This window comes from Salvelinus alpinus, chromosome 29, assembly GCF_045679555.1.
Source record: "Salvelinus alpinus chromosome 29, SLU_Salpinus.1, whole genome shotgun sequence".
Taxonomy (NCBI): domain Eukaryota; kingdom Metazoa; phylum Chordata; class Actinopteri; order Salmoniformes; family Salmonidae; genus Salvelinus; species Salvelinus alpinus.
In genome coordinates this window covers 11,934,600-11,947,056 of record NC_092114.1, presented here as the reverse complement: position 1 = coordinate 11,947,056, position 12,457 = coordinate 11,934,600, and the positions used below count along the sequence as shown (strand labels likewise).

At 42.0% G+C, this 12,457-nt stretch overlaps 1 protein-coding gene across 3 annotated transcripts in view; it reads left to right on the top strand.

Annotated features, from left to right (window-relative positions):
* Nucleotides 1–3,547, top strand: part of LOC139558945 (regulating synaptic membrane exocytosis protein 3-like) — a 155,128-nt gene extending 151,581 nt beyond the window's left edge. For 2 of the 3 annotated variants that reach the window (XM_071374462.1, XM_071374461.1), the window contains exon 7: nt 554–3,547. In XM_071374462.1, the coding sequence (XP_071230563.1) occupies nt 554–769 (216 nt within the window). In that variant the 3' untranslated portion in view covers nt 770–3,547. The remainder of the gene's footprint in view (nt 1–553) is intronic. The other variant, XR_011671666.1, reaches the window with a different exon arrangement.
* The last annotated feature ends 8,910 nt before the right edge of the window (nt 3,548–12,457 follow it).

The following is a 12,457-nucleotide window of genomic DNA, read 5'->3' as shown; positions in this document are numbered from 1 at the left end:
TTCCAGAACCCCATATGTTCGTCTCTGTGGTTCCAGAACCCCATATGTTTGTCTCTGTGGTTCCAGAACCCCATATGTTCATCTTTGTGATTCCAGAACCCCATAAGTTCGTCTCTGTGGTTCCAGAACCCCATATGTTTGTCTCTGTGGTTCCAGAACCCCATATGTTCGTCTCTGTGGTTCCAGAACCCCATATGTTTGTGTCTGTGGTTCCAGAACCCCATATGTTCGTCTTTGTGATTCCAGAACCCCATATGTTCGTCTTTGTGGTTCCAGAACCCCATATGTTCATCTTTGTGGTTCCAGAACCCCATATGTTCGTCTTTGTGGTTCCAGAACCCCATATGTTCGTCTCTGTGGTTCCAGAACCCCATATGTTCGTCTTGCATGGCCGGATAGTATTTAATGACTTAATTGTGTTGCATCTCTAGCAGCAATACCCTTTTTGGGATGGTTAGCTAATCAAAGCATTGACTTAATTTCCCGTCCCCCTTCTCTCTCTCCCTCCCCTCTCTCTCTCCCCACCTCTCTCTCCCTCCCCTCTCTCTCCCAGGTGATTGTGTGGGGTGACTATGGGAGGATGGACCACAAGTGTTTCATGGGCATGGCTCAGATCATGCTGGATGAGTTGGACCTTGGTGCCACGGTGAGCGGATGGTACAAGCTGTTCCCCACCTCGTCTCTGGCTGACCCCAGCATCGGACCCCTCACACGGCAACTGTCCCAGTCCTCACTGGAGAGCTGTGCCACCAGCCCCTCCTGTACCTAGACAGAGAGAACTATATAGCAACAGTACACACACACACACACACACACACACACACACACACACACACACACACACACACACACACACACACACAAGAAGGGATACATACACACACACACTCATCATGCAGATATGTTATACACGCAGAAACGCAGTCAGACGTGTATACATGCAGGCTTCTGCATACACACGTGCCCATACATAAACGCCCCCTTGCCACACACACACACTCCAACACGCTGACCCTCAGATACATCCCCATAACTACATCAGATAACATGATTTACCAGAACATAGCATTATAGTAGCACTACTTACTGCCCAATATCCCTGTCCCCTGTCCCCGGACCCCTGTCCCATCTCAGAATCCCTGCCCCATCTCAGAATCCCTGCCCCATCTCAGAATCCCTGCCCCATCTCAGAATCCCTGCCCCATCTCAGAATCCCTGCCCCATCTCAGAATCCCTGCCCCATCTCAGAATCCCAGTCCCCTGCCTCATCTCAGAATCCCAGGGTGGTTGAGTGATTGCCCCGTTCCACATTCCCCGATCCCAGAATTCCAAGGGTGTGTGTCCCTAATGGAACCCTATTCACTATATAGTGCACTACTTTGACCAGATCCTGACGAAAGTGGTTCACTTTTAAGGGAATAGGGAGCCATTTGGGACTCAGACCAAGGCACTACTTCTCATCCCAGGGTCAGATCATTCCTGAAGACAGGTTTTAAACTCTATGCCAAACTAAGAAGAAAAACAACTTTATTTTTCAAAACCAAAGCAATTTTTATTGTTACTATCAGTCGTGCAAGTTACAAAGTATATATACGTCTGGATATGTAGCAAAGTCTATGACTTAGATATAATGCAAAAAAAAATATTAGATATTTTAAACACACACACACAAACACACACACAAACACACACACACACAAGTTGGGGAGGAGAGAGACGGGTCACATTATGAAGAAAAATCAACAGGCTTTTTGGATGTTTACATAATCACTATTATGTGAGGTAGCAGCGCAAATCTGATCATGTCCACAAGCCAGAGTTAATAAGTATATAGATATTAGATAGCTAATATAGATACGTGTGTTCATGTGTGTACTGGCTGCATCCTACACGTTTGCTTGCAACCCTTATTGAGACATTTTAAAGTGCTATTTTTAGCTTGCCCTTTCAGATTCTAATCAGATATATAGATGGTCATTTATTTATTTAGCTAATTAGTCACTGTCTAAAGAACATGAAGAAACGTGACACTCTACACTGAGTTTAGGGAGATGGAGGGGCATCGTTTCCACCGAGAACAAAGTCCCAAACTACCAGCATCCCTCGTCGACAAGCTGCATTGTGGGACACAGGAGGACCAACTGACAAACTGAACCCTCACAGGAATGGACCTCAAACCTTCCTCAAGAGCGTTCAGCACAAAGGCTTCTGGGTAGTCTGGGCTGTAGTCGTCGTTCACTGTAGACCCTGTTAGTGCGAACCACACTGGACTTCATATCCCAGAGGTGATACTGTACGCTTCTGCCCCACCAGCATGTCTACAGACTAGAACCTTTTGGATCAACTTCCACTTGATTTCTTGTTTGTAGTTTTTATCTACACTTCCTGATTTTGACCGTAAGTAGGAGGTGGGAAACATTGGTGAGAAAGAAGTCTTTCTGATGTCTGTGGTGGGATCTCCCACCCTACACACACACACACACACACACACACACACACACACACACACACACACACACACACACACACACACACACACACACACACACACACACACACACACACACACACACACACACACACACACACCCTTTAACTCCTGAGGTTATGTGGTGAGGTCACTGCTCTCTCTCTCAGCAATGTAAACCCCAGCAGCACAGATATATTGTATCCTCAATTACCTTCAACAACCAGTAGGTGACGTCTGCTTAGTTCCTGTACAACCAGTAGGTGACGTCTGATTCGTTCCAGTACAACCAGTAGGTGACGTCTGATTAGTTCCTGTACAACCAGTAGGTGACGTCTGATTCGTTCCTGTACAACCAGTAGGTGACGTCTGATTAGTTCCTGTACAACCAGTAGGTGACGTCTGATTCGTTCCAGTACAACCAGTAGGTGACGTCTGATTCGTTCCTGTACAACCAGTAGGTGACGTCTGATTAGTTCCTGTACAACCAGTAGGTGTCGTCTGATTCATTCCAGTACAACCAGTAGGTGACGTCTGATTCGTTCCAGTACAACCAGTAGGTGACGTCTGATTCGTTCCAGTACAACCAGTAGGTGACGTCTGATTCGTTCCAGTACAACCAGTAGGTGACGTCTGATTCGTTCCAGTACAACCAGTAGGTGACGTCTGATTCGTTCCAGTACAACCAGTAGGTGACGTCTGATTCGTTCCAGTACAACCAGTAGGTGACGTCTGATTAGTTCCAGTACATTATCAAACTCAAAAACATATTGTCATCTTGTTTACTGATATAGTATCTTGGACATTTCTGCTGATCACCAGTTTTACATATCATCGTGGATCTAATCTGGACACATTGGTCAGGTCTTAGATTACTTCTTAAATCTCTCTAATCTGTTTAGGGACTGATTCCGATTTAGGATTTTATATTTTTCCTACGCATGCCTTTCCCAACCCACTTCTCCGTATTTGGTATTTATTCTATATATTTATACCGTATTCAGTCACGTAACGCGTACTGCAGCTGTGGCTACCTTGTGCGGCTCTGAATACATTTTCATTAAACTTCTGAAAACTCTCTACCATTTGTTGGCCAACAGATTTTCTCGCGGAGTTTTCAATCAATAGGGTTTTCAGTATATTTATCTTAAAGCCATCCCTTTAAAATACGCTGTACCTTTAATTATAATTTTGATATGTTTGTTGGTATATTTCAGTTTGCTGCCAAATAACTGGTTTTCATATTTGTTTCTAGCAATTATATGGTAAACTAGATCTAAAACAAGTGTCGTTCATATTTACAATCCCCTTATCCATTTACTCTTATCAAATTGTAAATGACAGTGCATGGAGAATGGTGTTAAAGTACATGGGTTTTATTCTCACCTGGAACTGGCAGGTTCACTAGGCCTTATTCTTGGTTTCCTCGTGTATAAAGGTGGTGGAATTATGAGGGAATATAAATCAAGGTCAGAATACAGGGTATCGGTAGACACACCTTCATTTATTGATCTCAACCCCAAATGTATAGCGGTAGAATAGCATGCTATTGTCATGTTTAAGTTCAAGGTCAGAATACGCATCGAGAGAAAAGTTAATAAAAAGGGAATTCCATTTCATTCTATTTACGTGTACTTATCTGGAATCAGGGGCCTTGTTGAGTATGGTTACATGCACACACGAATCCAATTATTGTGAAATCTCCGATTTTAATATAATAGCTTGATTTTAAATGTTTACATGCTTTGCAAGAAGAATGTTTGCCCTAATCATGTTTACATGGACTCAAATGAAATCAAGCTACCTGATGGGACTTCGATAAATGCAACAACCAAAAAATCAGCAATCAAAATTAACATCCGACCACAGAGACCATGTTATTTTTGGGAAGCCTATTTGATTCTGAGTTTGGCAATATAAAGTCTGTATGTGAAAACCATTTCTAACATGCATTCTTTTTTTGTTGAGGTTTTCCAAACTCACTTCACTTTTAATTTATATTTAACTAGGCAAGTCAGTTAAGAACAAATTCTTATTTTCAATGGCAGCCTAGGAGCAGTGGGTTAACTGCCTTGTTCAGGGGCAGAATGACAGATGTTTCACCTTGTCAGCTCGGGGATTCGATCTTGCAGCCTTTCGGTTACTAGTCCAACACTCTGACCACTAGGCTACCTGCCGCCCCACTTATGCATTAAGATGGAGGCTTGCGCTGCTGGAGCTGGTACATACTCCGATTTTGATCTTACACCCGATTTAAGTTGTTTACATGACTAAAAGCATATTGGGCCTACTGCCATAATGGCTCTGTCATATCCTCACATGGTCTCTCCTATCATTGCTATGCAGACGACACACAATTAATCTTCTCCTTTCCCCCCTCTGATAACCAGGTGGTGAATCGCATCTCTGCATGTCTGGCAGACATATCAGTGTGGATGACGGATCACCACCTCAAGCTGAACCTCGGCAAGACGGAGCTGCTCTTCCTCCCGGGGAAGGACTGCCCGTTCCATGATCTCGCCATCACGGTTGACAACTCCATTGTGTCCTCCTCCCAGAGTGCTAAGAACCTTGGCGTGATCCTGGACAACACCCTGTCGTTCTCAACTAACATCAAGGCGGTGACCCGTTCCTGTAGGTTCATGCTCTACAACATTCGCAGAGTACGACCCTGCCTCACGCAGGAAGCGGCGCAGGTCCTAATCCAGGCACTTGTCATCTCCCGTCTGGATTACTGCAACTCGCTGTTGGCTGGGCTCCCTGCCTGTGCCATTAAACCCCTACAACTCATCCAGAACGCCGCAGCCCGTCTGGTGTTCAACTTTCCCAAGTTCTCTCACGTCACCCCGCTCCTCCGCTCTCTCCACTGGCTTCCAGTTGAAGCTCGCATCCGCTACAAGACCATGGTGCTTGCCTACGGAGCTGTGAGGGGAACGGCACCCCCGTACCTTCAGGCTCTGATCAGGCCCTACACCCAAACAAGGGCACTGCGTTCATCCACCTCTGGCCTGCTCGCCTCCCTACCTCTGAGGAAGTACAGTTCCCGCTCAGCCCAGTCAAAACTGTTCGCTGCTCTGGCACCCCAATGGTGGAACAAACTCCCTCACGACGCCAGGTCAGCGGAGTCAATCACCACCTTCCGGAGACACCTGAAACCCCACCTCTTTAAGGAATACCTAGGATAGGATAAAGTAATCCTTCTAACCCCCCCCCCCTTAAAAGAGTTAGATGCACTATTGTAAAGTGGTTGTTCCACTGGATATCATAAGGTGAATGCACCAATTTGTAAGTCGCTCTGGATAAGAGCGTCTGCTAAATGACTTAAATGTAAATGTAAATGTAATAATCAGTTGAACAACTAGTGTGGATGTAAACACGTACTCAGTGTTTCTAATGTGTTACTGTTAGTTGGCTGTAATGACCAAACTTTCCTTACAACAAATATTTCTACAAATCATTTTGTTAATACACTTTACATTGAATGATGTGTGTTTCTGTAGCTACGGGCCCATTGGAACCTGCTGTGGAGAGACACAGACATAAAGACATTCCGGAACACTTTACACTCTGTTCTAGAATAGCATTTTAAATGATTAGAAAATCTTTTATCCCGTAGTTTTGTCAATACAGTTGGATTTTTTATTTGTTTTTTTGTGTTCGTTGATATATATAGTCAGGGATATGAAATAATTTCCTTTAATGTTTGCAGCACAGAGAGAACTTCTATATGCTCATGTTTATGAAGTAGTTTTAAATGTACTTTTTTATCTATTTTTGTGGGCAGCTAGCATGATGTATAAAAAAATACTGCTTTGGTTTTTTTCTGTATTTGCACATGTTTTCTTCAACAAAATGCGCGACTGAATGCTGATAAAAACAACAATATGTTTGTTGGAAAGAAGAAAAAAAAAATACAAAGAATTTATTAAAACTAAACTTTAATTATTTCAATATAACTGTATAACTGAGAACCAGACCTGTTCACAGCTGGATCATTAGTCCTATTGAGCGATTGAAAAGACAACTAGATATTGACATTTTGTGATTGTGACATGTTTGGGAACTTGTATGAGGTTGTGTGTGTCCCAAAAACTACCGTATATATTGAGTAGCTAGTAGCTACACAATGTTAACAACATAACTTGAGAATTTGAAGTTTGATAAAGAGGCTGAGAGTGAATACCTAAATGTAAAGGGACTTTTTTTTCACAAGTGTAGAAGATGTTTTTCCAAATATATACCAAAAGGGAACAGGACAGTGTTGACATATCGACTTTCTTCAAAAAATATAGTTGTGTTGTGATTTTTGTCTTTCAAATTATCTTGAACTATGTGATGTTTATTAAGGCAAAGGGCAGACAGAAGGGTCAAAGGTCATATGTCAGCTACTGAAGAATGTGTAGTTATTTGTTATTAAGGCCACTTGTAAATTGTACTTCACTTGAGCTGTGGCACAGTTTCCTGATAGTAGGACATCTTGCAGACATGGTCAGGTGTTATAATGTTGATTAACTTTACAGACCACTATTTACCTGGTATGTTCTTGAGTTTACATGGTCAAATTTGGAGGTTTCTTTGGTTCCTGTAACACCAATGTTTTAAATGATTTGAATTAAGTATCAAGCAGAAAAAGGGGCTTAATAAACAGGACTGTAAAGTAAATCTCCAGGCCTGTAAATTAAAGCACCAGGACTGTAAAGTAAATCTCCAGGCCTGTAAATTAAAGCACCAGGACTGTAAAGTAAAGAAACAGGACTGTAAAGTAAAGCAACAGGACTGTAAAGGAAAGCAACAGGACTGTAAAGTAAAGCACCAGGACTGTAAAGTAAAGCAACAGGACTGTAAATTAAAGCACCAGGACTGTAAAGTAAAGCACCAGGACTGTAAAGTAAAGAAACAGGACTGTAAAGTAAAGCAACAGGACTGTAAAGTAAAGCAACAGGACTGTAAAGTAAAGCAACAGGACTGTAAAGTAAAGCAACAGGACTGTAAAGTAAAGCAACAGGACTGTAAAGGAAAGCAACAGGACTGTAAAGGAAAGCAACAAGACTGTAAAGGAAAGCAACAGGACTGTAAAATAAAGCAACAGGACTGTAAAGGAAAGCAACAGGACTGTAAAGGAAAGCAACAGGACTGTAAAGGAAAGCAACAGGACTGTAAAGGAAAGCAACAGGACTGTAAAGTAAAGCAACAGGACTGTAAAGTAAAGCAACAGGACTGTAAAGTAAAGCAACAGGACTGTAAAGGAAAGCAACAGGACTGTAAAGTAAAGCAACAGGACTGTAAAGTAAAGCAACAGGACTGTAAAGGAAAGCAACAGGACTGTAAAGTAAAGCAACAGGACTGTAAAGGAAAGCAACAGGACTGTAAAGTAAAGCAACAGGACTGTAAAGGAAAGCAACAGGACTGTAAAGGAAAGCAACAAGACTGTAAAGGAAAGCAACAGGACTGTAAAATAAAGCAACAGGACTGTAAAGGAAAGCAACAGGACTGTAAAGGAAAGCAACAGGACTGTAAAGTAAAGCAACAGGACTGTAAAGTAAAGCAACAGGACTGTAAAGTAAAGCAACAGGACTGTAAAGGAAAGCAACAGGACTGTAAAGGAAAGCAACAAGACTGTAAAGGAAAGCAACAGGACTGTAAAATAAAGCAACAGGACTGTAAAGGAAAGCAACAGGACTGTAAAGGAAAGCAACAGGACTGTAAAGTAAAGCAACAGGACTGTAAAGTAAAGCAACATGACTGTAAAGTAAAGCAACAGGACTATATAGGAAAGTGTTACAGTATATGTATCAGGTAGAGTAGCTCTGCTGAAAGGGGATGGGTGACGCCACGACAGTGGAGCTGGGTGACGCCACGACAGTGGAGCTGGGTGACGTCACGACAGTGGAGCTGGGTGACGCCACGACAGAGGAGCTGGGTGACGCCACGACAGTGGAGCTGGGTGACGTCACGACAGTGGAGCTGGGTGACGTCACGACAGTGGAGCTGGGTGACGTCACGACAGTGGAGCTGGGTGACGTCACGACAGTGGAGCTGGGTGACGTCACGACAGTGGAGCTGGGTGACGCCACGACAGTGGAGCTGAGTGACGCCACGACAGTGGAGCTGGGTGACGTCACGACAGTGGAGCTAGGTGACGCCAGGACAGTGGAGCTGGGCGAGTCCTTGTCAGCAAAATTACCCTAGCACATCCCCAGATGGATTGATGGAGTCGGGTGAAGTTGCTCCTAGACGCTGATCTTGGGTCAGTTTTGCATTTCCCCCACTAATGGTTAAGGTTAAGATTGAGGGGGGGGGGGGAGCTGATCCTAGATCTGTACCCAGGGGAAACTTCACCCCGGAGCTGGATGGATGGTTAAGAGTGTTGGTGCCTTAATGCAAACAGAAATTGATTGTCAGCACAGGGTTTGATGAGAGTGATTTAGTGAGAAGAAGCATGTGTGTGAGTGTGTGAGAGACAGAGAAGAGAGGCTGACAATCAGAAAGGGAAAAAGTGGATGGAATTACAGGTAGTTTGCTTGTATTCTCTTGTGTGGCTGGCATGTGACGGAATGTTGATGCACCCGAACAGGGAGGTGGAATGAACGGGGCATATTGACTATTTGCAGGTATGCTTAGTCAGCTTGTCTGTTATGTTCTCCTGCGTCTCATTGTCCACAGCTTTAAGATACTACACAGTGAAGTGGTGAATGTATCCTCACACACTGACGATGTCTCCTGTCATCGTTGAATACGAGTCGTTTTTTATAGAAATCATTTCATTGTTTCGTTTTTTTTTTTGTTCCTTGCAATGTAACCCTGTCCACAAGCTTGCTCTCCTGTGGAATCTCCTGTGGAATCTCCTGTAGAATCTCCTGTAGAATCTGTAGAATCTCCTGTGGAATCTCCTGGAGAATCTCCTGTAGAATCTCCTGTGGAATCTCCTGTAGAATCTCCTGTAGAATCTCCTGTGGAATCTCCTGTGGAATCTCCTGTAGAATCTCCTGTAGAATCTCCTGTGGAATCTCCTGTAGAATCTCCTGTAGAATCTCCTGTGGAATCTCCTGTAGAATCTCCTGTAGAATCTCCTGTGGACTCTCCTGTAGAATCTCCTGTGGAATCTCCTGTAGAATCTCCTGTAGAATCTCCTGTAGAATCTCCTGTGGACTCTCCTGTAGAATCTCCTGTGGAATCTCCTGTAGAATCTCCTGTAGAATCTCCTGTGGACTCTCCTGTAGAATCTCCTGTAGAATCTCCTGTAGAATCTCCTGTGGAATCTCCTGTAGAATCTCCTGTGGAATCTCCTGTAGAATCTCCTGTAGAATCTCCTGTGGAATCTCCTGTAGAATCTCCTGTGGAATCTCCTGTAGAATCTCCTGTAGAATCTCCTGTAGAATCTCCTGTGGAATCATCTAGAAGCTTTCTTAGTGTTTTGAGAGACTTTCTTCATGCAACTGGGTTATTATGTCTGAAACCAACTGCAAATGAATTCTCTTTTAATGAGTATTATACTGAAATTTTATTTTATTTTTTGTAACGAGGGGAGAAGAGTCATTTAGGAGGAGGAGTGAGTTGTGGACGACTGCAAGGTGATAACAGGGAAATGTGTCTTTATATTCTCCTTGTAAATGAGGGCTTGTCCAGTTTACAGTGGCCTTATTTTCTTTAGGAGACATTGCTCTACTGTTGTAGCACTGGTACATGGTTGAAAGTTTGAACAAAACAAATTTTTAAAAAGTAACGCAAAAAGTATCTCTCTGTATATGTAGTTTTCTGAATGTATTTCTACATCATTACACTGTATTGGGGTGTAGCTTGTTGTTGGTACTGTTTCATTGCTGTGTTTTCTCCAGGTGGACTGACCTGTATTGGTTCAGTCCCTGTTATACTGTGTCTTTACCTTTTGGTTATTTATTTAAAACAATAGGCTCTATGGTTGACCTTTTAAATGAGGCATGAATAAGACACATGATGTCATGAAATTTATTAATTTATTCAATGTTGAATTGAGATAATATCGGATCCCCTGAATTAACCCATTTATTAATGAAGCTGAATTAACCCATTTATTAATGAAGCTGAATTAAACAATTTATTAATGAAGCTGAATTAAACCATTTATTAATGAAGCTGAATTAAACAATTTATTAATGAAGCTGAATTATACAATTTATTAATGAAGCTGAATTAAACAATTTATTAATGAAGCTGAATTAAACAATTTATTAATGAAGCTGAATTAACCGATTTATTAATGAAGCTGAATTAACCGATTTATTAATGAAGCTGAATTAAACAATTTATTAATGAATCTGAATTAACCGATTTTATTAATGAAGCTGAATTAACCCATTTATTAATGAAGCTGAATTAAACAATTTATTAATGAAGCTGAATTAACCAATTTATTAATGAAGCTGAATTAACCAATTTATTAATGAAGCTGAATCAACCAATTTATTAATGAAGCTGAATTAACGGATTTTATTAATGAAGCTGAATTAACCAATGTATTAATGAAGCTGAATTAACGGATTTATTTATGAACCTTAGAACTGTAATTTAATACACGTTTGTACTTTAGAAAAACCTTAAAATATTTTACCGCATGGTTACTTTGAAGGATCTCTTGTATTTCCAATATGTTGATGATAATGATGATAATATAATCAATTTAGATATATACTCAGCAATGTGTCATGGGAAATCTTTAAATTGCAAGAAATATGAACAATTGTATCTAATGTAGCATGAATTTAGCCTTCCATCCTACTGATACAGAGGTATTCTTCTGCCAATAATAATGTATGTTCTTGTGTCAGAGGACTTAGCTATGTCAGTTAGGCTGTGACGACTAGGGCCAGCCTTAAGTACCCTAGATACAGTACCTCTGACTGGTTTCTACCACACCATATGGACAAACATCACTACAGTTTGAACGACAGGGGGAGTACCCAGGAGTGGGGAGTCCCCAGGAGTGAGGAGTCCCCAGGAGTGGGTAGTCCCCAGGAGTGGGTAGTCCCCAGGAGTGGGGAGTCCCCAGGAGTGGGGAGTCCCCAGGAGTGGGGAGTACCCAGGAGTGGGGAGCACCCAGGAGTGGGTAGTACCCAGGAGTGCTGTGCTGTCCTTTCACAAATCAGGACAACCCCATAAATGTTGAAAATGTTAACGTAGGCACCACCATAGTGTTGAAGAAATAAACACTGGACTAGTCCACTATTTGGAGGGTACCGCTAGTCAGTGTGTAATTCAAACTTTGATATCATCTAGTTCAGCAGGATCATATCAAATTGACAAACAGTTTTCAGAGCTTAGCACCATCGACTCACAAAGCACTAAATGCACTGAGAACATAAAAAAACATTTTACGATGAACCTCAAGTTTTCCATGAGCAAAAAATAAACAAACAAAATATTCAAGAAAGTCATTTTTCAGGTCTTTACGTCTGCTTGTCAGCATAGCAACCTTTAGCAAGGATAAGAATATTGTTTAATATCGTTTTTTTTGCGCCACAGAGCAAATTTTACTACTGCTGCCGTAAATGCTGTTCGTCAACATTAAGTCACGTTTCTAATCGTCATTAGTCACAGCACAAGTTCCTGAGCAGCCATTTTGTCTGTCAACTTCTGACAGTCTGTCACAAATCACAAATGAGAATCTCCCAAAGCCATGTTGTAGACCACAGTAGCTTCCCCCTTTAAAGATGACCTCCATATGGGCATCCATAGCCAGGGAACATCCCCTCCTCTCAAACATGGAGCAATGTAACACAGTAACATTGCAGAAATGTTGGGAAAATGTCACAGTAACTTTAATGTTTTTGATAATCTATTGGATATTTAGATCATCTAGATTTAACATGTATTCACATACACAATGGCTCGATTGATCGATGAGGCTTTTGGCCAATAGTGTGGACGTAAAGGCTCATCGATGGATCAGCTGATTGGACAAGGGGATATTGGGGTCTAAGGCTGGTGTTGGTAATAAACAGTTTTTACTTACTG